At 45.3% G+C, this 27,694-nt stretch overlaps 1 protein-coding gene across 1 annotated transcript; it reads left to right on the top strand.

Annotated features, from left to right (window-relative positions):
• Positions 1 to 158: 158 nt before the first annotated feature.
• Positions 159 to 27,600, top strand: dtymk (deoxythymidylate kinase (thymidylate kinase)). The gene is made up of 7 exons (XM_072254671.1): positions 159 to 702; positions 1,496 to 1,848; positions 12,653 to 12,761; positions 14,724 to 14,814; positions 24,785 to 24,982; positions 26,922 to 27,028; positions 27,375 to 27,600. The coding sequence occupies exons 1-7, from the start codon at positions 692 to 694 to the stop codon at positions 27,376 to 27,378; spliced, it is 873 nt and encodes a 290-aa protein (XP_072110772.1). The 5' UTR covers positions 159 to 691; the 3' UTR covers positions 27,379 to 27,600.
• Positions 27,601 to 27,694: the final 94 nt, after the last annotated feature.

The raw sequence follows: 27,694 nt of genomic DNA, 5'->3' as shown, positions 1-27,694 counted from the left end.
GCACCTAATTAATTTCGGCTTTTTTCCGGGATATTATATACAATTTCCGGGCGTCAGGGAGCCACTATTGATATGCGGGAGACTTCCGGGAGAGGTGGGATGTCTGCGGAAGGAAAGCGTGCCTGGGAGCGGCCCGACTGGATTCGAACTCCGGAGTCCGGCGCTGATGTCACTGCGCCACCAGCCGGCTAAGATGGTGTCGAGACTAGTGCTTGAATTTGGATTTAAGTCAGGAAGAGTTGCGCAGCGTCAGCCTCCCTCTCTCTTCCCAATTCCCATCTAGATCCAGTGGCGACACAGAGTCGAGACGGCTGGAGGTGGGACTCGGCGCAGTGGATGACCAGGACGTCTTCTGTGTCTTGTCGTGCTCTACACGTTCCACGACGCTTGCGGAGACAGCCTTCTTGACCGTTGGACCTTCCATTGGTCTCATCCGCTCAATCCGCCGGAGTCTGTCTTCGCATGCTGGGATAGACAGCTCCCTATCTCGCCGAGGGTTTGAGACCCATCGGCTACCCTCAGCTGGTTTAGCCGGCTTGTCGAAGCTGTTGCCCGGGGTGTAGCCGCTGTCGCTTGCAAACAGCTACGGGGAGCCACATGTGAGAGCTGAGTGCCAGGTGGGGACCAAAGGTTGTCAAACCGCCCTGAAAAGGACGCGACATGTTCCCCAACCAGAGGTGCTACCCCGGGTATGCTGCAGAGGTCAGTGTTGGAGTTGTTATTCGTTATTATGTATATAATTTGGATGCAAATGCACAAGGCTTGATCAGTAAGCTTGCACTTGACATGAAATTGTAACGTGCTGTTATTGGTGAAGAAGGCTATTGCAGATTACAAGAGGATCTAAATCTGTTTGACAAGTGGGTTGAGGAGTGGCAAATGGATTTTAATACAGACAAGTGTGAAATCCAGTCTATTGTAGGACTTCAATGGAACAACGGGACCCAGGAGCACGAGTGCAGTCTGTTAAAAGTGGCATCACAGCTACGCGGGGTGGTGAGAAAGGTGACCTTGTTGGGACATTATGTTGCAGTTGTTGAAGTAGTAGATGAGTGTGCAGTTGAGTACTGTGTACAGCTTTGGTCACCCTATTACTGTATATAAAAACAACGGGGTTAAATTGGAAAGAGTGCAGAGCAGCTTTACCGGTACTAGACATATTACAGGGAGAGGTTGGCCAAGCTAGATTCCTTGGAACATGGGAAAATGCAGGGTAACGTAGAGGTTTTTAAAAATTGGGGGGCATAGATAAGGTAGATAGTGAACCTTTTCCCCAGGGTAGGGAGAACAAAACTCAGGGGTATAGATTTTGGGTAAGAGGGTACATATTTAAAGGAGAGTTTAAAGAGAAGTTTCCCAATCAGAAGGTAGCGAGTATTTAGAACAAGCTGGCAGATGTCATTTAAGAGGCCCCTGGATGGGTATATTAATGCGGTATGCTGTCAATGATTTTTTAAAGTAAAAGCTCTGCCATTTCTGTGATCTTTCAAATCAGCAATACCAGTGACGTCACCCCCGGCGAGCCAATTGTGTTAAGGCAGAAGTCAGGCGGCAGTGTGAGCCAATCGCTATCTTCGGTCCTCGGCAGCGCCCGCGCCGATTCGAGGCTATCTGGATATGCGCGTGCGCAGACTCTCTCCGGCCTTCCGCAGGCGGCAGCCGATTGGTTCGCTCAAGCAGCCGCTCGATTTCATTGGCCGGTCCGGCTGAGAGCGCGAATGGCGGCCAAACGAGGATCCCTGATCGTGCTGGAGGGGGTGGATCGGGTGGGGAAGAGCACCCAGTGCAAGCGGCTGTACGAAGCCTTGCGGCAGCGTGGACGAGCTGTGAAACTGATTTGCTTCCCGAGTAAGTAATCCAGCCTCGTTCGCCGTCTGCACCCCCACATCCCGCTAACCGCTCGTCACCGGGCTTCCCGGCCGCTCCTGGCAGACACCAGGACGTTCAAAGCGAGGCAAGTTCACCTGTAAAGCACTGTTCCAACGCAGGGCAGTTCACAGTGTTTTACATAAAACCAGGCATACAATCAAGCATAGCATTTCAGACAACATGAAACTAAAATCGCGCATAGAAATAAAGAAATGACAGTTACAGAGCAGGAGATGAAAGGTAGTGGTTAAGGCGGCTTATGGCATTGAGTTCAAAGTCGGGAGGTTATGTTGCAACAGTGTTAAACACTAGTTTGGCCACATCTGGAGGATTGTGTACAGTTCTGGTTGCCCCACTATAGGAAGGATGTTGAGGCTTTAGAGAGGGTGCAGAAGAGATTTGATTTAACTTTATTGTCATTGTGCCAAGTACAGATACAAAGCCAATGAAATGCAGTTAGCATCTAACCAGAAATGCAAAGAGTAGTGTTATTTACAAAATAACTGCGAATAAAAAAGTGCTACAGCACACAAATATAAAAATACTGAGACAGTACAATACAGATGCAATACTGCTTAGCGCTGTGATGAGAGGTTCAACAGGGTCACAGCCTCAGGGAAGAAGCTCTTCCTGTACCTGCTGGTGCGGGAGCACAGGCTCCTGTAACGCCTACCAGATGGGAGCAGAGTAAAAAGTCCATGGTTAGGGTGAGATGCATCCTTGATAATGCTTTTCACCCTGCCCAGGCAGTGTTTATGGTAGATGTTCTCAATGGTGGGCAACTGGGTGCCGATAATCCACCGGACAGTTTTCACCACATGCTGGAGTACTTTCCGGTCCGATACAGGACAACTGCCACACCACACTGAGATGCAGTTGGGGAGTATGCTCTCAATGGTACAGCGGTAAAAGTCCGTCCGTATCCCAAGACAGAGGTGAGCTTTCTTCATGCTCCGCAGGAAATAAAGGCACTGTTGCGCCTTTTTGATTAGGATGGAGGACTTCAGGGACCAGGTGAGATCCTCGGAAATGTGGACACCAAGGAACTTGAAGCTTGATACATGCTCCACTACAGCTCTGTTGATGTAGATGGGGACGTGAATGTGGCTCCTAGCATGCCTGAAGTCCACAATGATCTCTGTGGTCTTCTGGGTGTTAAGGGCCAGGTTGTTGTCGGTACACCATGCAGCCAGGTGCTGGACCTCGTCCCTGTAGGCCGTCTCGTCATCCCCTCTGATCAGATCAACCACCGTGGTGTCGTCTGCAAACTTGATTATGGAGTTAGAACCATGTGCAGGAATGCAGTCATAGGTGAAAAGGGAGTACAGAAGAGGGCTCAGCACACAGCCTTGAGGTACGCTGGTGTTCAGGGTGAGAGTGGAGGAGGAGGGGTTGTCTAACTTAACTGATTTGGGGTCTGTTAGTTAGAAAGTCCAAGGTTCATTTGCAGAGGGATGAGCTGATACCAAGCTGGCGAAGTTTGGTGATCAGCTTGGAGGGGATCACAGTATTGAATGCCGAACTAGAGGCAATGAACAGCATAACTGACGTAAGAATTGGGGCTGTCCAGGTGGGTCAGGGCAGAGTGAAGTGCCATGGAGATGGTGTCCTCTGTAGACCTGTTGGTGCGATAGGCAAATTGATGAGGATGCAAGGTAGTGGGCAGACAGGATTTCAAATGTGATAGAACCAGTCTCTCAAAGCACTTTGCAATGATGGGGGTGAGCGCAACTGGACGGAAGTCACTCAGGCCCGTGGCAGTGGAATGCTTCGGCACTGGCACGATGGTGGCGATCTTGAAGCTTGTGGGGACTACTGCCTGGGCCAGGGACAGATTGAAAATGTCTGTAAAGACCCTGGCCAGCTGCCCTGCACAGACTCTGAGTACACGCCCAGGTATTCCATCTGGACCAGCTGCCTTCCGTACATTCACCCTGCTCAGGGTGGCGCAAACTTTGGAGGTGGAAAGTGGGAGTGGCAGTTCACCAGGTGGGAGATCTGCTTTGAGGGTGACCTCCTTGTTCTCTCGGTCAAAGCGAGCGTAGAAGTAATTGAGCTCATCAGGGGAGTTCTGATGGAGGTTTATTAGATTATGAGAGGCATAGATAGAGTAGACCGGGAGTATCCTTTCCTCAAGATAGTAATGTCTAGTACCCGAGGGCATGCAATTGACACAAAGGGATACATTCAAGGGGATGTGAGGGGTAAGTTTTTCACTCAGAGTGGTGGATATCTGGATCGCGCTGCCCGGTATGGCAGGGGTCCCCAACCGTTTGCACCGCGGACCGGTTTAATATTGACAATATTCTTGCGGACCGGCTGATCGGGGGTGGGGGGGTGTGGGGGGGGGGTTGGAGTGTTCAAGTAGGGTTAAACTCACCTCAACGTGTCTTTTACAGTTAGTGTTGCCAACTTTCTCACTCCCAAATAAGGGACAAAAGTAGCAGTCAAATACGGGACACTTTACCCCGAGAAAGACTACCATGACCATGAAGCCTTGCGCGGGCACCTGTGTGCGCATGCGCGTACGTGCCAGTTTTTTCCCACAAGTCGGTTTTGCCTTCATCTTCCCGACTATACTATACATACATTATTTCTACTTTATATAGGCTGTGTATTTATCATATCATTCCTGTTTTTACTATATGTTAGTGTGATTTATTTTGGGTTTTATGTGTTATTTGGTATGATTTGTTAGGTTATTTTTTGGATCTGGGAATGCTCAAAATTTTTTCCCATATAAATTAATGGTAATTGCTTCTTCGCTTCACACCATTTCAGCATGAAAGGTTTCATAGGAATGCTGTATCTTAGCGGGGGAAATACGGGACAAGGGCGGTCATGTATGCGACAAACCAATTTAGCCCAATATACGGGATGTCCCGGCAAATACGGGACAGTTGGCAACCCTACCGCATTGCCTGACCTTATCATTCCCTACGGTACCAGTAGCCTGGCTGCTGCTGTGCCCCAGTGGGACACTTCCACCCCCCACCCCCAACAGTCTCCAAAGAGGTTTACTTGTTGCCCATAGGGGAGCCCTGCACTGGCTATTTAATCCCCTTATTTCTGAGGTTCACCCATCTACTCTCTGAAGCCTGTACTGTGGGTGTGACCATCTCTTCAAATGTTCCTTCTGTAATGCTTTCAGCCTCCCAGATCATTCTTGAAAGTATATTTTAAAATTATGCACAATTTACAAAAAAATTCTTATTGGCTAATCATGAGCCATCATAAAAGGGAAGCAGGCTGTAGCGGAGAAGCATTGTGAGAGTTGGCCAGTTTCTAAATGATACATTTTGAAATGGTTATGGAAAGGGACAGAACTGGTCCACAGATTCAAGTTTTAAATAAGGGCAAGGGGAATTTTGACAAACAGGTTGCGTACCCCTTGTCTGAAATGCTTGTAGCCGGATGTTTTTCGAATTTTTGATTTTTTTCAGATTCTGGAATATGTAATGAGATAGCCTGGGATCACTATCTGACCTGTGGTATGTAATGAGATAGCCTGGGATCACTATCTGACCTGTGGTATGTAATGAGATAGCCTGGGATCACTATCTGACCTGTGGTCATATTCTGGAATATGTAATGAGATAGCCTGGGAACACTGTCATTTCAGCTCTGAATTTCTGTGCTGCCAGTCTCTGTCTTCCATTAGTTCGTCATAGTTGTGTAGTTAACAGTAAAAACTTACTACCTACTGTGAATACAATGAAAATATAGTGTGTGCAAAAACAGTTTCAGGAGAATACCTGAATCAGCTGTTGACCACCAACAAACAACAGCAGGCTTTCTCTCTCCACCTACAATGGCCAGTTTTGATTAAAAGGTTACAGTACACTGCTTGTATTTTACTTTTTTTAAGGTTGTTTTTATACCTTACAGAAAATCTGCCAACTGGTACATTGCAGTCTTCAAGAATTTGTGCTGAGGAATGCACAGGAGCTTGCAAAGACTGTGAGGAAGGACGTGATCCTTCTGCTTCTGGACATGGAGGGGTGGAGTGAGCTGGGGAAATCCCTCAGACCTTAAAAGGCTGTATCACCCTAACTGGTCACATAAGTGGCAGTAGTGCACTGGTTTTAAAAAAACAAAAGTTAAATCTACTGACTGAAGTGACCTTGAATATAAAGGTTTACACAATTTCTTATTTTGTATAGTTATTTTAAAAATGATGAATGAAGTTTTTTGCTCTCTTGACCTGGAACATCTGGCAGTGAAGTATGATCCATCCCATCTGCCGAGGGAGTTCTCCACCGCCATTCTGGCTGAAGTGTACATTTCACCTCCTGCAAAAGTCAAGCTGGTGCTGGAGCAATTGAGCACATGATCAACAGGCACAAGACAGCACCCTGATCATTGTGGGGGACTTCAACCAGGCCAGTTTGGAGACATCTTTAACAAAGTACTACCAACATTGCTCCTGTAGAACCAGAGGAGCCAACACACTTGATCACCGCTATACCTTCATCAAGAACACTTTCTGTGCCATCCCTCACCTGCACTTCAGTATGTCTATTCATCTGGCTGAATTTTTACTTCTGGTGTATAGACAGAGGTTGACAACCACTGCACCAATGGTGAGGACTGCCAAGGTATGGTTAAGGTAGCTTGGGGAGTGCTTACAGGGCTGCTTAGGTTCAGTGGATTGGACCACATTCAGGGATTCATCTTCAGGACTGAATGGATATGCCACAGTTGTCATAGACCTCATCAGGACCTATGTGGATGAGTGTGCCTTCAAGAATATACCCAAACCAGAAGCCAAGGATGAACTAGGAGATTTGTAGTCCGCTGAGGACTACGTCTATGTTGTTCAAGGCTTGCGATCCAGAACTCAAGAAGTCCAGTTATGACCTATGGAAGGCCATTGTGAGAGTGAAAAGGCAATTCCATGTGAAGTTGGAGACACAACAGCTGTGACAGAGTTTTCATGCCATTACTCTACACGCATGACTATGTGGCTTGGCACAGCACAAATGTGTCTATAAATTCACTGATGACACAGCAGATAGTGATGAGAAGGCATACAGGAGTGAAATAGATTGCTGGATGGGTGGTGTTATAACAACCATGCTCCTAATGTCAGTAAGACCAAGGAATTGATTGTGCACTTTAGGAAGGGGAAGTTGAGGGAACACGCACCCCTCCTCTTGAGGGGTCAGAAGTGGAGGGTGGGCAGTTTCAAGTTCCTGGGTGTTAACTTCTCGGAAGATCTATGGTACCTAGCCCCAACATAGTGATGTAATTTTGAAGAGGCCATGCCGACGGCTGTATTTCATTAGGAGTTTGAGGAGATTTGGTATGTCACCAAAGACTAACAAATTTCTACAGATGTATTGTGGAGTGCATTTCAGACTGGCTACACCAATGCACAAGATTGGATAAAGCTGCAGAAGTTTGCAAACTTGGCCATTTCCATCATGGGCACTAACTTCCCCACCATTGAGAACATCTTCAAGGGGAGGTGTCTCAAAAAGGGTCCCCACCACCCAGGACATGCCCTTTTCTTGTCATCAGAGAGAAGGTACTGGAGCCTGAAAACACACACTGAATGTTTTAGGAACAGCTTTTCCTCTCTGCCATCAGATTTCTAAATGGACAATGAACCTATGAGCACCACCTTGGTAGTTATTCTCTCTGTTTGCACGATTATATAAGGTGATGAGGGGCATTGATCGTGTGGATAATCAGAGGCTTTTTCCCAGGGCTGAAATGGCTAGCATGACAGGGCACAGTTTTAAGGTGCTTGGAAGTAGGTACAGAGGAGATGTCAGGGGTAAGTTCTTTACACGGAGAGTGGTGAGAGCGTGGAATGGGCTGCCGGTGATGGTAGTGGAGGCGGATACGATAGGGTCTTTTAAGAGACTCCTGGATGGATACATGGAGCTTAGAAAAATAGAGGGCTTTGGGCAACCCTAGGTAATTTCTAAGGTAAGGACATGTTCGGCACAGCTTTGTGGGGCGAAGGACCTGTATTGTGCTGTAGGTTTTTCAGTCTATTATCTATTTTACACACAGGTATATTTCTTATAATTTACAGAATTTTTTTTGTATTGCACTCTACTGCTGCCACAAAACAACAAGTTTTACAAACATATGTCAGTGATAATGAACCTGATTTATTACTTTCTACAGGGTGAAACCCCATAACATAAATAGCTGTGATCCTTCACTCCCTGACGAGACTGCCATCAGAACATCCTTCGAGAGGGTGAACCCTCACAAGGTGTCAGGTCCCAAATGATGTACCTGGTAGGGTATTGAAAACCTTTGCTGACCGACTGGCTTGAGTGCTCAAGGACATCTACAAGTTCTCATTGCTGCGGTCAGAGGTTCCCACTTGCTTTGAAAGGACATCAGTCATACTGGTGCCCTAGAAGAGCAGGATGAGCTGCCTCAACGACTACTGTGATGAAGTGCTTTGAGAAGTAGGTCATGGTTAAAATTAACTGAGGAGGGACCTGGATCTGCTGCAATTTGCCTACTGCCACAACAGATCTACAGCAGGTGCAATCTCATTGGCTCTCTACTTGGCTTTGGGTCACCTGGACTAAAATACATATGTCAGGCTGCTGTTAGCAATCACAGCTCAGTACTCAATACTATCATCCCCTCAGTCCTAATCAACGAACTTTAAAACCTGGGCCTCTGTACCTTCCCCTGCCACTGGATCCTTGAATTTTTCATTGGGAGGCCCCAGGACTACTTCATCGGGAGACCACAGACAGAGCAGCTTGGTAGTAACATCTCCTCAGTGACAGTCTACACAGGTGCACTTCAGGCATGCGTGCTTATTCCATTGCTTTACTCTCTCTATGATTATAACTGTGTGGCTTGGCACAGCTCAGACACCATCTATAAATTCACTAATGACACCACTGTTAGTGGAATTTTGAGTATTGTTGAACAACAGCCTTGCACTTAGTGTCAGCAAGATGAAGGAATTGATTGTGAACTTAAGGAAAGGGAAGTTGGGGGAACATACAGCAGTGTTCCTTGAGGGATCAGAGGTGGGGGAGGGTGAGCAGTTTCAAGTTCTGTGCATCAACATCTCAAGGTTTAAGAGACTTTTGGATAGGTACATGGAGCTTAGAAAAGTAAAGGCCTATGGGTAACCCTAGTAATTTCTAAGGTAAGGACATGTTCGGCACAACTTTGTGGACTGAAGTGTCTATTGTGCTGTAGGTTTTCTGTGTTTCTATCTTGGACCCAACATATTGATGCAGTCATGAAGGAGACATACTAGTGGCTGTACTAAGTTAGGAGCGTGAGGAAATTTGGTATGTCACCGAAGCTTAGCAAGTTTCTACTGATGTATTGTGGAGAGCATTCTGTCTAGTTGAATCAGTACCTGATATCAATGCACAAGATTGAAAGAGGCTACGGACAATTGTACATTTAGCCAGCATGGAACCAGAACAGTTCATATACCCAAAGTCTACATATTGATGTGGGGAAAGATGGCTTCTGTGAATGTGAGGCAGGGATGGTGGGGTGGGGTGGGGAAGACTGTCCTTCAGCTCAGAGGAGATAAGCCAATTCTCTGTAAATGCCAGTGCTGAAAGGTCACGAATCCTTGGCAAGATGTGGTTGACTCAGCTCCCAGCACATTGGATTATATAATCATCCAAGTTTTTAAAAACAATCCATATCCCTTGTGTCCTGATGGGTATTGTTGGCTTTTGGACTGAGCACTGCCTAATCTGTTCAGATCTGACGAATCTCATAGAATTTTTTGAGGATGTAACTAGTAGAGTGGATAGGGGAGAACCAGTGGATGTGGTATATTTGGATTTTCAGAAGGCTTTTGACGAGGTCCCACACAGGAGATTAGTGTGCAAACTTAAAGCACACGGTATTGGGGGTAAGGTATTGGTGTGGGTGGAGAGTTGGTTAGCAGACAGGAAGCAAAGAGTGGGAATAAACGGGACCTTTTCAGAATGGCAGGCGGTGACTAGTGGGGTACCGCAAGGCTCAGTGCTGGGACCCCAGTTGTTTACAATATATATTAATGACTTGGATGAGGGAATTAAATGCAGCATCTCCAAGTTTGCGGATGACACGAAGCTGGGTGGCAGTGTTAGCTGTGAGGAGGATGCTAAGAGGATGCAGGGTGACTTGGATAGGTTGGGTGAGTGGGCAAATTCATGGCAGATGCAATTTAATGTGGATAAATGTGAAGTTATCCACTTTGGTGGCAAAAATAGGAAAACAGATTATTATCTGAATGGTGGCCGATTAGGCAAAGGGGAGGTGCAACGTGACCTGGGTGTCATTATACACCAGTCATTGAAAGTGGGCATGCAGGTACAGCAGGCGGTGAAAAAGGCGAATGGTATGCTGGCATTTATAGCGAGAGGATTTGAGTACAGGAGCAGGGAGGTACTACTGCAGTTGTACAAGGCCTTGGTGAGACCGCACCTGGAGTATTGTGTGCAGTTTTGGTCCCCTAATCTGAGGAAAGACATCCTTGCCATAGAGTGAGTACAGAGAAGGTTCACCAGATTGATTCCTGGGATGGCAGGACTTTCATATGAAGAAAGAATGGATGAACTGGGCTTGTACTCGTTGGAATTTAGAAGATTGAGGGGGGATCTGATTGAAACGTATAAGATCCTAAAGGGATTGGACAGGCTAGATGCAGGAAGATTGTTCCCGATGTTGGGGAAGTCCAGAACGAGGAGTCACAGTTTGAGGATAGAGGGGAAGCCTTTTAGGACTGAGATTAGGAAAAACTTCTTCACACAGAGAGTGGTGAATCTGTGGAATTCTCTGCCACAGGAAACAGTTGAGGCCAGTTCATTGGCTATATTTAAGAGGGAGTTAGATATGGCCCTTGTGGCTACGGGGGTCAGGGGGTATGGAGGGAAGGCTGGGGCGGTGTTCTGAGTTGGATGATCAGCCATGATCATAATAAATGGCGGTGCAGGCTCGAAGGGCCGAATGGCCTACTCCTGCACCTATTTTCTATGTTAAAAAAAAAACAACTGCAGCAGCAGAGTGCTTCAGCAAGAAACAAATTGACATGTTCGGTCTCGAGGACCTTAAGGAGAGTTTTTCCCAGTCATTGCCTCACAGGCAACCTGATTTCCTAACATCCAGTGCCTGGGAGGGTCCACTATCCTTGGACTGTCCTGAAGGCCACTGCGGTTGGCGTAAGACCATAAGATACAGGAGCAGAAGTAGGCCATTTGGCCCATCGAGTCTGCTCTGCCAATCAATCATGGGCTGATCCTATTCTTGCAGTCATCCCCATTCCACTGCTCTCACCTCATACCCTTTGATGCCCTGGCTAATCAAGAACTTATCTATCTTTGCCTTAAATACACACAGTGACTTAGCCTCCACAGCCACTCGTGGCAACAAATTCCACAGTTTTACCACCCTCTGGCTAAAGTAGTTTCTCCACCCTCTGGCTAAAGTAGTTTCTGCACAACTCAGTTCTAAAAGGACGTACTTCAATCCTGAAGTTGTGCCCTCTTGTCCTAGAATCCCCTACCATGGGAAATAACTTTGCCATATCTAATCTGTTCAGGCCTTTTAACATTCTGAATGTTTCTGTGAGATCCTCCCTCATTCTTCTGAACTCCAGGGAATACAGCCCAAGAGCTGCCAGACATTCCTCATATGGTAACCCTCTCATTCCTGGAATCATTCTCATGAATCTTCTCTGAATCCTCTCCAATGTCAGTATATCCTTTCTAAAACAAGGAGCCCAAAACTGCGCACAATACTCCAAGTGTGCCGTATAGAGCCTCAACATCACATCCCTGCTCTTATATTCCGTACCTCTAGAAATGAACGCCAACATTGCATTTGCCTTCTGCACAACCAACTCAGCCTGGAGGTTAACCTTTAGGGTGTCTTGCACAAGGTCTCCCAAGTCCCTTTGCACCTCTGCATTTTGAATTCTCTCCCCATCTAAATAATAGTCTGCCCATTTATTTCTTCCACCAAAGTGCATGACCATACACTTTCCAACATTGTATTTCATTTGCTGCTTCTTTGCCCATTCCCCTAAACTATCTAAGTCTCTCTGCAGGCTCTCTGTTTCCTTAGTACTACCCGTTCCTCCACCTATCTTTGTATCATGGGCAAATTTAGCCACAGATCCATTAATACCGTAGTCCAAATCATTGACATGTACCACTGTGAGGAGTCTCTAGCGCTCTCCCAGTAAACACCAGTATTGTTTTAATGAGAATGGCTAAGAGATCCTGGAGCTGATAAATCACAAATATAGTTAGAGCTTTGTTGTCATTGCTGAGGACAACGAGATTGCAGTGCTACTCCATTCAGTGCAAACCACAATACTGGCAATTCAATTACTAACAACACAATGATTAAATTTCTGAAAATGTCATCCAAGTTATTTAGAATGACATCCAAGTTACAACTGGATGTAAAACAAAATAGTGTTCTTCGAATTAAAACTTCTACCCCAAGTCACATTCTTGATTCTCGACTACTTCTCTTGATTATTCTGCGATTGTCACTTTAGTGCTCTTATGTTGAGGGACTTCAGATTGCAACAATCTTTGCGCGATTCTGTTGTGTGCTTGTATTATCACCAAGCCTGTTGCCTAATTTGTGGTTCATGCAAACAAGGAATTTCATTGCAGCCTTATTTGACAAACTAATCTATACCGATCTAATTAATTACTGTTTAAAATACTCAGCAGTTCAAGCTTTTAGACAAAAACCTCACTATCCCCTTAAGCATGGCATAAGAGTATGACAGCGGGAGATCTATAATTTTTTTCTCATTTGATTTCAGACAGAAATACTGAAATTGGGCGCCTGATCAGCTTATACCTGGAGAAGAAGTACAACCTGAATGATCATGCTGTGCACTTGCTCTTTGCAGCTAACAGATGGGAACAAGTGTAAGGTGTTTTATTTAATAATGTAAAAGTAGAAAGAGGAGAGAGGTTTTCTTTTTGGTGGAGTGGGTGCCATGGGCAAAAGTACATCTTAAAATCAGCTACTGATATTTCCTATTCTTGATTTCCTTTTCAATTTGGCCTTGATTTGTATTAGGGTTGGATTAGATCCAGTTTTGTACAGATTAGTCAATGCATCTTTTACCTTAAATGATACTCGGTGTCAATTTAATGTTTATGTCTGGATCAAATGTCAAATAATGAAATCTGGAATATAGAGTCAATAACGTCTACAATGCTGACCACGCAGTAGTGGTGTAAGTCATTGGGCAACCTTTGCTAAATAATTCTTGCTTTACCAGCTTGTCAATTCTTGAACCTATGCGACTCCCTTGTCCATTCGTCCCTCGCATCCCTTCCCACCGATCTCCCTCCTGGCACTTATAATTGTAAGCAGAACAAGTGCTACACATGCCCTTATACTTCCTCCCTCACTACTATTCAGGGCCCCAGACAGTCCTTCCAGGTGAGGCGACACTTCACCTGTGAGTCAGCTGGGGTGATATACTGCGTCTGGTGCTCCCAATGTGGCCTTCTATATATTGGTGAGACCTGATGCAGACGGGGAGATCGTTTCGCTGAACCACCAGAGAAAGCAGGATCTCCCAGTGGCCACATTTTAATTCCACATCCCATTCCCATTCTGACATGTCTATCCACGGCCTCCTCTACTGTAAAGATGAAGCCACACTCAGGTTGGAGGAAAAACACCTTATATTCCGTCTGGCATGATGGCCTCCAACCTGATGGCATGAACATTGACTTCTCAAACTTCCGCTAATGCCCCACCTCCCCCTCGTACCCCATTCGTTATTTATTTATATACACACATTCTTTTTCTCTCTCTCCTTTTTCTCCCTCTGTCCCTCTCACTATACACCTTGCCCATCCTCTGGGCTTCACCCTCCCCCTTTCTTTCTCCCTAGGCCTCCTGTCCCATGGTCCTCTCCTATCCCTTTTGCCAATCACCTGTCCAGCTCTTGGCTCCATCCCTCCCCCTCCTGTCTTCTCCTATCATTTTGGATCTCCCCCTCCCCCTCCCACTTTCAAATCTCTTACTAGCTCTTCCTTCAGTTAGTCCTGACGAAGAGTCTCGGCCTGAAATGTTGACATCTCTTCCTAGAGATGCTGCCTGGGCAACTTTCATGTGTGTAGTTTGGTAGCATCAGTTTTGCAGGAGTTACCAGTCAACATTGTAGGACTGCCTTGGGGACTCCAGCTGCGGATTTTTCCCTTGGGGTTTACTCCCGAAGCCTTCCCCATGAGTAGGTATAGCTGCAAGGCAGCGGAGGTTTGAGATCAGAGTTTTCCTTCTTTTAGATAAGTGCCAACCATGGCTGACAAGCCCCATCTACCCGAAGTAACTGGTTTTAAGGCACCAGTAACCTGCCTTTGCCCCTTCTCCTGTCAGTAGAAACGGTTCTGCCGGGCCTAGTAGCTAAGCCACACGTGAAGGCCAGGAGCTGGACTTGGTTGATGGAGGCTATTTGAGGCGCATGCCATTGAGAACATTTAATAGGTAGAGAGAGCTTGTCCCCATTACCACCCTGGTTATAACAAACATAAGGACTGCAGATATTACATCTGGATCATGTACAAGTTCTCTTTAGAATCGTGTATCACCCTGGGCAGTGAATTTGCCACTCGTCAGTGGCATCAGTTCTGGAGCTACCAAACTTTATGGTGCTGTGGGAATAGCTTTTCTGCACAGTCTACCACAGTTCATCAAGATGGCTTGCCAACATCTCGCACCATTAAATAGTGATTTTTCTGGGGCAGTTACTTTAATGTGTGGTTGGGCAAAACTTTTGGATTTGTTACTGAATTGCAAATGTTTGTGGGATTTGCCTTGTGTCATAGAAATGTGCTTACAGTTATGGCATTTTTTCCCCTTATATGTTCCAGGTCACAGATTAGAAACAACTTAGAGAAAGGGGTGTCTGTCATTGTTGATAGATATGCTTTCTCTGGAGTTGCATTCACAAGTGCAAAATCAGTAAGTATAATAAAACTGGGCTAAATAGAATTTTGCCCAGTAATGAAAGAGAATAGTGAATTCATAAAATATGTAAATTTTAAGTGAAATGATGTCTGACTTTCCATGATGCCTTCAATGCCAATATGACTCAATCATTTATATTTAAAATTGAGGTGCTTAATTGTCTTTGAATTGGAAATGGAAACTATCTGTGATAGATGCGTCTGTCACCTTTGGACGCATGGCTGAGAATTAACAATTGCTTATATAGAAGAGTACAACTCATAACATGCTGATCTTGATGCCAATTTATACTAAGTGTCCTCCTTTTGTGTATCATCCATACTGCTCCATTCCCTTCATGTTTATGTGTCTTGCTAAAAACCTCTCAAAACGCCCCCAAACTGCCCACTTGACACTATTACCACTGGTAAGCTTTTCCCGCCACCTGCAATAATAAAGAAAATTTGTCCCTCACTTTGCCTGTAAATTCCATGACCCTGATCTCCTGCCCCCACCCCCAACCTTAAAAGCATGTCCTCTCTGGTTGACATGTCTACACTGGAGAAAATATTTGGAGACTCTACCCTGTTTACACCTCTCATAATTTTCAAATCCTCCACCAGTTCTCCCCTCAGCCTCCAACGCTGTAAGTAAAACAACCCAAGTTTATCAAAAACCTTTATAACTCATACCTTCTAATCCAAGCATCATCCTGCAAAATTACTCCTGCACCCTCTCCACATCCTTCCTATGATGGGGTGACCAGAAATGCAATCAATGCTCCAAGTGCAGTCTGACTGAAGTTTTATTTAGCTGCAGGATGAGCTTCTCACTCTTATATTCAACACCCCTACCAATGAAGGCAAGCCTGACATTATTGTGTATTTAATATTTCAGTAGTATCTGGGAGCTTCCTAATCCTCCAAAACCTCCGTACCCCCCTCCCCTAAACCCTAAAGGCTCAGACACTACTAGGGATACCTCGGGCCTGCTTGCCAACTCCTCTCTCACTCAGGCCACCATTACAACTCGGAGCCCCTTGTTCTGTGTCCGGGGCCCCGCTTCTTTTCCTTCCTGGTCCTGCTGTAACTCAGACTGCCCACAGCTAGCCCTCCCCACTACACCTGACTCAGTGGGAGAAGGGCCAAAGGTCTCTTCCTCAATCATGGGGAAGTTAGCGAAAGGCAGCATGTACTACATGTCCAGCACATCATCCTTCGAAACCGTATTCTTCCTCATTCCCTTGCTCGGAAGCTGCTGATTGAGTTTCTTCAAACTGAAGCATTTAGCCAGAGCTACCCCTTCAGCCTCCTGCAGTCGAGACGTCAGCTTCTTCAGGGACTCCTTCAACTCTCGCCACAGCCTCAGCAGTTCTGACTCGCAGTTCTTGGCTATCTCAATCTGGGACGCAGTTACCCTACCAGCTTCTTCCACCCTGACCTGAAAAGCAGCAGTTAAAGGATGTTCAGCCTCCAGTTTTTTCTTCCTGATGACTTCTTCCAGGTCAACTTCCAGATTTTCCACTTCATTTAAACTGTCGATAGCCGTCTTCAGGTTCCTTTCAAGTGTCCGCCTCCCTTTTCCGAGATCTGTCCTCCATTTCTTCACCTCTTTGGGAGTGTAGTCAAACTCCTCTCCCTGGGCTCTCAGTTTTCTGTTGGCCTGAGTCAGAACACTTCCTTGATCTTCCCCAACTTGTAAATCTTCAATCTTTTCTGGATTAATTCATCAGTACATGACCGCAGTGTCGGCTTGGAATTCCATTGCTCCTTCTCCACTTTGTCGAGCGTGAATTCCAAGTCTGCAATGGTCGTCCCACAAGTGCGGCACTCAGTCTCCGGCCGGCATTTCTGAGCATTCAGTTCAGCGGTGCAAATCCCCTCTCTCCCCTGTGTCCCATTCTGATTGACAACCTGAGTTTCCATCCCCAGGTCCACCACTGTCTGTTCTAACACCAGGAAGTTCAACTGGTATGTTGGGTTATTTTTCTCACATTGCACCAAACTCCTCTGGCCAAAAGCTCCTCCACATTTGACACTTCGCTTCTGTCGCCCGGGCTCAGCCACTCGCCTCACCTCATTGTCCCCCCCAGGCGAATCCAAACTCTAGGCAGTCATCCACATACGCCAAAACTCCACACACCTTCACTTCCCCCATGGTCTTCCTCATGCCCCGCGGGAAGGATGCAGGGGCTCCGGATATGCCCTTGGGCATCTTTTCAGATCGGAAGAATGCTAGGGAACTAATAACGGCCGTCTTCAGCTCAACAGCCGCACTCCTCGGGATCTGGCAACATCCACTCCTCAGATCCAGCACATTAAACCACGTCGCATAATCCACACACACGCTGCCTCCATCTTCCATGGCGCCAGGGTCCAGTTGCCGTGATCTCTCTCACTGAGGTGTCTTCAGCAGTCAACTCCCCTCCCTCGTAGTTCGGAGCGTCTACTAAGAGGGTCTCACCCTCAGCTACTTTCCCCAGGCCGTACCACAGCTGGGTCTCGTTTAAATTCGGTACCGGCTCAAGGCTGCTACACACGTCCTCAGAAGCAACTCCACACGCTGGGTGCCCAGTCAATGCCCCCATGAACTCCAGGGTCATTAACCAATCATCGTCTTCTGGATAACTACTGGCACTGGTACCCAAAGTCTCCGCTGCCCTTGCAGTTGTCAAGGGTAAATGCTTCAGACACCGGTTGTAAAACGAACTGTACAACAACTTGACCTGCGCCCCAGGGTCTAGGATGGCTTTAGCATTGCTTCCATCTATCCGTAACGACACCCTGGGGCGTGGTCCCTCTAAGCCTTCAGGAATAGGGTCTTTTCCTTTCGGAAGTTCATTGGTACATTGCTGGGAATGCGCTCCCCCAGAGACCCCAAGCCATTCCCCCGCTGGGCCTCCACTAAGTTTCCCGACACCTCTCTGATCAGCTGAACAACTGAAGGAGGGGCTGATCCCCTGAAATGATCCCCCTGGCACTGCAAGCAATTTAGCCGCCCTCCTAGCCAGAGAAGACACACTGAAAACTTTCCCCCCTCTTTTGGATAACTGACAGCTGTCACTACGGAGTAATTGAACCTGACAGTTCTAACACTGTCACCAGCCCGCCTACTCAAACTTTCAACCAATCCCTGTCGCTCTCCCTCAACCGAGCACTACCACTCATCTAACAACTGAGTGATCTACTCCGCCCACGTCTCACACGCCTCCGCCCCTCTTGGGGTGGACACTATCCCAAACGCCAGGCAGAGCCTGCCAGAGCTAGAACATTTATTCGCAGACACTACCTCCAAATCAGACCACTCTTTCCTCTCTCTCCCAACAGCATGGACAGCCCTGAGTGCCACCTCTAACTCGTCAATGCTAGTCTGAACTCGAACAAAGACCTCACCCACCATGCATGCAGCAATAACCAGCAACTAACCCACAGAGACACACATTACTGATTTTAACAGGGCAACCATACAGCATACCAGTAGATCCAATCCTGGACGAGCCCCCAAATGTAGCTTCCCCCCCGGCCAGCCTCAGGGTCGCTCGGCTCGCTGTCGTCAGGGAAACAGCCCTCTGTCCCGCCAAACTGAGTAATAGTTTGTGTGGATGCTGTGTGATGTACCCCACCCCACCCAAATAACAGACAATACACCAGATACGCTTAAATGATTTACAGTTTATAGATATTACTGAAACTATATAATTAATAGAGAATATAATATAAAAGGAAAATAAAAGGCACCACACTTATCAAAGTTCAATCTCTTCGTGCACAAACAGTTGGAGCTCAGGACCCTTCTTCACCCTGTGACCCCTCAAGCCACCTCGACTGGCCGCCTGGGACCAACGACGGTGGTCGACCAGACACTCCACACGAGTCCGTCTCCGTCTCCTCTCCTCACCGAACACCCTGTTCGGGGTCTGACCCCATTAGCGGACTCACAGCACCTGGTCCATCCTCTGTCTCTCTCTCTCTCCCGCCTTCTCCCCAAAACCCCGCGCATACAATATCTTACAGACACACCAAAAGCATAACAACTATCCCAATTGGTTCATAACACCTTCTTATCAGTAACGTGATCCAAACAAACTGCTAGCGGGAGGACTTTCTCAGCAGTTAACATAACAAAGAAGCCATTTTACTTAGACTGCGCAGTGACAAAAAAAGAAACCCCTTACACTAGTAATATTGTAAATTTATTGTTTGATTAAGCATTCTTGTTCATTTAAATAATTTGTTTTGAATTATATGTAAAGTAGGTGAATTGCATATGTCATGACTCTACAATGTAGTAAGTGCGTAGCTTGCTTAAAAGTAAAATATAGCTATGACAAATCTTTTGGCTGTCTTGTTAAGTAATGCAGAAACATTTAGAACCACTGTTGACTGCAGAATGCTTTAGGTTTCATAAATTGAGTCAAAAGGAAGGGGAGTCCATTTTGGTGTACGTGGCTGAATCAAAGAGGTTTTCTGAGCATTGTCAGTTCAGTAGTGAGCTTAATGATACACTGAGAGATTGTTTAGTTTGTGGAATCTTACAAGAAAGGATTCAAAAATGACTCCTAATTGAAGCACAACTTACATTTAAAAGAGCATTTAAATTGTATCAATGGGAACAGCAGACAGACACAATTGAGTCGGAGTTAGGAATGAAAGTGAGCATAAACAAAATTGTAACATTTAAACAGAAACCTGCCTGGCCCAACAACTTGTGTTACCGTGTGGCAGGGGCTCACATACATTGGACCAGTGCAGGTTTAAAGGTGAAACTTGCAGAAAATGCAATAATGTAGGTCACATACAAAGAAGATGTTGGGCAGACAAAAATAAATGGACTATACAGTGAAGAGAAAAAGATAAAAAGGCAAGTTGCAGTTTCAAAAAGAGCACTAATGCATGCTGCTGATGAAAAATCTGATAAAGATGAGAGTGACACAGAGCTGGGTAGCCTTTAAAATGTAAAAGCTAACAGTAGACCAGCAACATGGCTTATAGCAGAAGTGAACAGCAAATTAATTAGAATGGAGTTGGACACTGGCTCTGTAAAAACACGAGAGCATCATTGTGGGGGCATGAGTGGCTTAGAGAACTACAATTTGATGGAAATTGTTCACCATTTGCATGGCATATCCCCTGTCATCGAGTCAACTGAAAGTGAATTAAGGTACTGAATGATGCCATAACTGTCTCCATGCCAAACACTATGAACCATTACCCAACAGAGCATAAACAGGTGTTGGTGCCAACCTCTGGTTGGAAAACATATTGGACCAAGGAAGGACCAAGCTGCTCCCAGGAAATATGAAAGTGACGAAAGCAGTGGTCCAACGACAACAGTTTTTGTTGGCAACGTATCTGAAAAAGCTTCTGATTTGTTAATCAGGCAGTTACTTGCAAAATGTGGTGTTTTAAGCTGGAAGAAAATTCAAGGAGCTTCAGGAAAGTTGCAAGTATTTGGCTTTTGTGAGTACAGATTTCCCCCGCCATCTGAAGGTAGAGCGTTCCTATGAAACGGTTTGTAAGCAGGAATGTCGTAAAGCAAAGAAGCAATTACCATTTATTTATATGGGAAAATTTTGTGAGCGTTCGCAGACGCAAAAATAACCTACCAAATCATGCCAAATAACACATAAAACCTAAAATAACAGTAACATATAGTAAAAGCAGGAATGATATGATAAATACACAGCCTATATAAAGTAGAAATACTTCTCTACAACGATTGCCTGCACAGATCTCGGTAGCGAAAATCTCACGCAAGCGCTTTTGGCAGAAAATCTCATGCAAGCGCTGTTGGCATAAACGCGCTCTCCAGTAACCTTTAAACTATGAAGCTGCCAAATCTACCAAATAACACGTAAAAATACACAGCCTATATAAAGTAGAAATAATGTGTTTACAGTATAGTATCACTTACCGGAATCGGGAAAACAGCGCCGAGCACAGTGATGATGGTGTGTTAGACTGAGTCGTCGCAGGTTGGAGTGGTGCAGTGGCCCCCACCCTCCGGGCCGCTGACCCGATACATTGCCGCGAAGAACGCAGCGGTAGCCAGGAGGCACACAGCACATCTTTAAGGAAAAAAGCCAAAATAAATATGCTAATTAATTAGGTGCTGCCTGGCACGTAAATTTCGGCCCAAGATCAGAGGCGATTGCTGATTGCATCGCCTCTGATCTGGCCGACAATTACGTGCTAGGCGGCACCTAATTAATTAGCATGTTTATTTCGGCTTTTTTCGTAAAGATGTGCTGTGTGCCTCCTGGCTACCGCTGCATTCTCCGTGAATTGGTACAGTATCTGTCCGGGGCCCGGGGGTTGGGGTGGTGGGACATGGGTGTCATGTCATCGTCGATCAGGGCAGGTAGCTCATCTTCTCCTATGACTGTCCACCTCAGTGTCGAAGGTCGAGGTTCATCGTCTGATGTGGCAGGTTTGCTCGACTGCTGAGCCTCGCGCATTTTTCTATCACACAGTTCTTTGTAAGCACTCAAACCATCCTGCAAATATCCCCTAAACCTACGTACCCTTTCAAAATTAAAGTTGTACTTTATCATTGGAGCGAAAATCTCACGCAGTTGCTTCACTTTCGCTACTGCATTCGGTTTTGATTGTTATCCTTTCCTCTTCCAATTGCATCAGCTCTTCTATCAGTTCTTGGTCATGGGATGCCAAAGCCTATTCAACATCATCTTCGTCAGCTTCCACAAGCCAAACTCACTTTGTCCTTGCTTTGTTCACCACGATCGAAATGCTTAATTATGTCTAGTTTTACGCTAAGTGTAACACCCTTACGAGCTCTTTCAGGCTTTTCTGACACCTTAGAACTCATCTTGCTAATGGCTGCTCGATGCAACGTGTTTAAGCAATGCCATTCCGAATCCGGGGGAGAACAGCTGCTTGGGGCACGAGCTGCCTTTTATTGCGCGCTGATTTTTTAATCACGCGCTGCCTTTCATCGTAACAGTGAAAACACCTTCTGAAAGCGAAAACAGGGTACTAATGTAGGTCTTTCATAACAGTGAGGTTTCGTAAAGCGAACGTTGGAAAGGCGGGGGGCACCTGTATAAAGAACCAGAATCGTGTGCATTAAGGTTATTGCATGAACTTCAAGTGGGAGACAAAAGCTACTTGTAAAAGTGTATTGAAAGACCAAAGCCCAGCTGGATGAATGCAAGGCCAAACAAGAAAGGAGTCAATGGAGATATGAAAACAGGACTTATCAGATGATGTGGATGAAGAAACCAAGAGGAGAGATCAGATTGTAAAGGAAGCAGTAGAATACTCCTGTTTCCTCCCCACAGTCCAGAGACGTACCAGTTAATAAGTTAATTTGTCATTGTAAATTGTCCTGTGGTAAGGCTAATGTTAAGTAAGTGGGTTGGTAGGCAGGTGGCTCCTCGGGCCAGAAGGGCCTGTTCCATGCGGTATCTAAATAACTAAGTAAGAATCCATTCATTTGCACCTCGGTTGGTGTTACACAGCATGGAAATGGGCCCTTTGAGCTACGTGGCCATGCTAACAGTTGTCTGCATGAGCTAATCCCCTTTTTCCTGGGATTTATCCATATCGTTTTAAACCTTTCCTATCAATGAATCTGTTCAGATGTATTTTAAACATTGTAATTGTACCCATTTCATTCCCCATACAGGTGTCCCCCGCTTTTCGAACGTTCACTTTATGAAACCTCACTGTTAGGAAAGACCTACATTAGTTCCCTGTTTTCGCTAACAGAAGGTGTTTTCACTGTTACAAAAAAAAGGCAGTACGCGGAAAAAGCAGCCACTCCTCCCCTGGATTCGGAATGGCATTCTAGCCAGCATTGCTTAATCACGTGCCTGTGAGCATCCGTTTGCAAGATGAGTTCTAAGGTATCGGAAAAGCCTAAAAGAGCTCGTAAGGGTGTTACACTTAGCATAAAACTAGACATAATTAAGCATTTCGATCGTGGTGAACGAAGTAAAGACAAAGTGAGTTTGGCTTGTAGAAGTTGACGAAGATGATGTTGAAAAGGTTTTGGCATCCCATGACCAAGAACTGATAGATGAAGAGCTGATGCAATTGGAAGAGGAAAGGATAACAATTGAAACCGAATGCAGTAGCAAACGGACCGAAAGTGAAATCGTCCAGTAACTGAACGTGATGCAACTAGGTGAGATTTTCGCTGCAATGATAAAGTACGACTTTAATTTTGAAAGGGTACGTCGATTTAGGGCATATTTGCAAGATGGTTTGAGTGCTTACAAAGTACTGTATGATAGAAATATGCGAGGCTAGCAGTCAAGCCTTCAGCAGACGATGAACCTCGACCTTCGACATCGAGGCAGGCAGACATTAGAAGAAGATGACCTGCCTGCCCTGATCGACAATGAGATGACACCCCAGCGTCCCACCAGCCCAACCCCCGGGCCGCGGACCGATACCAATTTGCGGAGAATGCAGCGGTAGCCAGGACGTACCCAGCACATCTTTAAGAAGAAAGCCGAAATAAACAAGCTAATTAATTAGGTGCCGCCCGGCGTGTAAATGTCGGCCCAGATCACAGGCAATTGCTGATTGTGTCGCCTCTGATCTGGGCTGACATTTATGTGCTGGGCGGCACCTAAATAATTAGCTTGTTTATTTCGGCTTTCTTCTTAAAGATGTGCTGGGTGCGTCCCGGCTACCGCTGCATTCTTCGCGGATTGGTATCGGCGGCCCGGAGGGTGGGGGCCACTGCACCGTCCCAACCTCCGACGACTCAGCCTAACACACCATCATCAGTGTGCTCGGTGCTGTCTTCCCGATTCCCTTAAGTGATACTACACTGTACATACGTTATTTCTACTTTATATAGGCTGTGTATTTTTACGTGTTATTTGGTATGATTTGGCAGCTTCATAGCTTAAAGGTTACTGGAAAGCGCTTGTGCCATGTTTTTGCCGAGAGCGCTTGCGTGAGATTTTTGCTACGGAGAACAGTGCGGCAATGATTGTGGAAAAGTATTTCTACTTTATATAGGCTGTGTATTTATCATATCATTCCTGCTTTTAGTATATGTTACTGTTATTTTAGGTTTTATGTGTTATTTGGCATGATTTGGTAGGTTATTTTTGGGTCTGCGAACGCTCACAAATTTTTCCCATATAAATAAATGGTAATTGCTTCTTCGCTTTATGACCTTCCGGCTTACAAACCGTTTCATAGGAACGCTCTACCTTCGGATGGCGGGGGAAACCTGTACCTGCGACAATATGTATGGAAAAAGTTGTTCCTTGCTGCTCTTTAAATCATCCCTCTCATTTTAAACCAATGGCCTCTAATTTTAGATTCCCCTATCCTGGGAAAGTTACTGACCATTCACCTTAAATATTTCCCTTATAATTTCACTTACCTCTCTATGCATCATGGGGGAGAATTAAAGCATGTGAATCTTTTCTCTACCCTTTCCAGCTTAGTGCATTCTTTTTATACCCATGTGGCCAGAATTGTAGCCTCATCCATGTCTTTTACAGCTCTAACCTGATGTCCCATCTCTTGTACTCAATGTCCTTACTGATGAATGGTCTTTATAATCCTGGGGACAGATTGTGGCCCATTTTTGCCTTTTACAAAGGTCACTCACTATCTTGTTAGAGATCAGTATGTTCCTGTTCGATAAGATAGTCTGTCTGCACCCCTATCTCAGCCAGCCTTCTGAGAAACAGGTCTCTGCTTTTGTTACCTTACCAAGCTGTCCTGCGAGGTACTCTTTCCACCCTTGTTTAAACTTTAGCTCATACAAACCTATTACTCTATTCTATCATACAACAGTGACAAGGCTGAAGTCACTGATCAACCTTGGCTTCCAATCTCTAACGTCCAGCCCTCCAATCCTCTCAGAACTCTGAACTCCAATTCTAGTCTTGCGTAATATACCTTGTCTTATTGTTCTTAAAATTGGGTTTTGATGTTACACCTGTATGGGCAAGCTTCACCTCTCCTTTGTTCTGAAATGTTTTCCCAAATAGGGTTTCACCTTGGAGTGGTGCAAGCAAGCAGATATTGGTATTCCAAAACCAGACGTGGTCCTGTTCCTTGATCTTGAACCCTTGGCTGCCATGAAACGTGCAGGCTTTGGTATTGAACGCTATGAAAACCTTGCCTTTCAGGAGATGGTGCATCAGCGGTTTAAAGAACTGATGAAAGATGAGAGTCTAAACTGGAAGGTATGGATATTGTAAATCAAAAATGCATAAAACTTTAGAAGGGAAGATTGAGAGCACTATATGTGACTGGAGGGGTTGTAACTACAGAGTTTCATTGAGGACTTGACAGCAAAAACACTGCAGGGGGTCAGAAATAAAAATCTGAAATGCTGGTAATTCTCAGCAGGTCTACGCGGAGAGAGAGACACACACATCATTCTAGTCACGTCTAATCTGGGCTTTTCTGGACTTCTTTTGTTTTATTTGCTCTGGTTTTAATGAGATCACGTATGTAGAGGAATGTGGTTCACAGCTATGGAAGGACAGAAGATGGTTTTCAGCGGGAGAGTTGCTTATGTTCAACAAAGGCATTGGGAATTCCATCCCAGCTTGTCTGTCTGACAAGTGATTTGTAGAAAATGTTAGGCCCTAACTCATCCATTCTAACTTGCCTGCATTTGGCCCATATCCCTCTGAAACTTTCCTATCTGTGTACTTGTCTCAATGCCTTTCCAATGTTATTTACACCTTTACCAACTCTCAACCTTTCTGGCAGCCTATTTCATATACTCGCTCTGTTTCCCCTTCACCTTAAACCTATGCTCTCTGGTTTTAAACTTCCCTACCATAGCATAAGGATTATGACTTTAATAAGGATAATCCTATTTATGACTTTAAATACATTTGTAAACATCTATATGGTCACTCCTCAACCTCCTTTACTCCAGAGAAAACTGTATCAGCCTGTCCATTCTCTCCTTGTAATTTGAGCCCTCCAGTCCTCACACGGATAGACGAGGCTGAAAGGTATGACTCTTTGAGTATGACTGTATAAGTCATTTACTTGTCTAACTTGTGAGACAACTCCCCCAGTACTGGCACCAATTTCCATAGATGTTAGTGAGGAGGACTTTGTGTGATTGAGAGGGCTATGTGAGCCTTTATTGTGCTTTAGGCCAGAGCCTGGTGAACTGTTGGGTTTTATTCCTACTGACTTTTCACTGATTTTGGTACAATTGAGTAGCCTATGATAGTAATTGAGGCAGAAAAGTATCAGACAACTCTGCAACTAAAACAAAGTTCTGGAAATAATCAGTGGGTTTGCTGCATCTGTAGGAAGAGCAGCTGTAAACACATTTACATCAATACTAACTACAGTATTAGTGGAGGTGGCTAATGGCAGCATTGAGAAGAGTGCATGGCCTGGATGGTGGGATGGTTAGTTAGTTATGGTGGAGGCGGATACAATGGGGTCGTTTAAGAGATTCCTGGATAGGTACATGGAACTTAGAAAAATAGAGGGCTGTGGGTAACCCTAGGTAATTTTTAAAGTTAGTACATGTTTGGCACAACATTGTGGGCCAATGGGCCTGTTTTGTGCTGTAAGGTTTCTACGCTTCCGTGTTACATTTGTAGTACGCAGCCACATTAATCAGACAAAGGGCACTTTGATGCGGGATGACTGGTCTTCCTGTGGAATACTAGGAATGCAGATGGGTTTCTGTGATACTCTGCTACTATTACTGATGGCAGCTTTTTAATTCCAGATTTATTTAGCTAACTGAATTCAAATTCCCTTGCTGCCATTGTGAGTGGAACGAGTCAATAGATCAGTAATCCTGTAACTTTGTTATCCAGAATATTTAGTTCATCAACTTTTGCCAAAATTAGTACATTCAAAAGTTGTCATTCATTGTACGTGGCATTCTGTCATATTACAAGATTCATATCAGTTTGTCATCAGTTATTCTTCTGCATTGGGTTCATTGTCCAAACAGTTTGAGAGGTTTTTACATGTGTTCCTTGCCCTTAGAGTCTTTGTGTTGGCTGCAGTTTGTCATCTTGCCTCTGATTCTGTTACTGATCACTTCAAGCCTGCCTTCTCTGATTATTGCAACAAGAAGCAGTCTCTCTTTATTTCATTTAACTATTTGAGACACTTTTTAATATTTAAAAACAGGTGTTGGATGCTTCTCAAAGTATTGACGCCTTGCATCAGGAGATAATATCCAAAGTGGAGAAAACCATAGAAAAGGCCATGGACGAGCCAATCGGAGAACTCTGGAAGTAAGATCTCTTCTGCAGCGACAATAAGACATTTGGTTCATGGAATTTGTTGGTATTTTCACCATCAAAGTATTGCATCTCCCAGTGCATCTTGTTACTGTGTTACTGTGGAAGGATTTAATCCACAATGTGGTCATTTTGTTTATCAGTAATTAGTTCATTGAATGTGAGTCCAGTATCTTTCTCTGTGATGACAAGTCTTTTATTTTGGTTTTTCCTCCATTCTCTCCTACCTTTGAACTTGCATTGCATACCACCTCAGTTTCACTTTCCTGATGATGAAAGTGGATTTAGATTGTTAACCAAATCTCCTATCCCAGGGATGTGGACTTTTTTTGTATTCCAGATAGTAAATGCAATAGGAGACACGAGACTGCAGCTACTGGAGATCTGGAGCAACACAAAGGAACTGGAGTGGAGGAACTCATCCATGGAAGGAAACGGACAGTTGACATTTTAGACTGGAGCCCTTCATCAACAATGGAAAGGAGGAGGGGAGATGGAAGGTATAGAGGTGGAGTTTGGAGGGCCGAGGAAAAAAAAACAGCACGGTTCAGGGGATGGGAGAGGATTGGAGGGGTTAGGGAAAGTGGGGTGGGAAAAAGAGGAGGGTTTAGAGAAATAAAGGGGATGCTGGGTAGGGGAGGTGTGAGAGACCAGGGTGGA

This window comes from Mobula birostris, chromosome 4 (genome assembly GCF_030028105.1).
Source record: "Mobula birostris isolate sMobBir1 chromosome 4, sMobBir1.hap1, whole genome shotgun sequence".
Lineage (NCBI taxonomy): Eukaryota > Metazoa > Chordata > Chondrichthyes > Myliobatiformes > Myliobatidae > Mobula > Mobula birostris.
The sequence above is the reverse complement of the archived record's forward strand: the minus strand, read 5'-3'. Positions and strand labels throughout refer to the sequence as shown.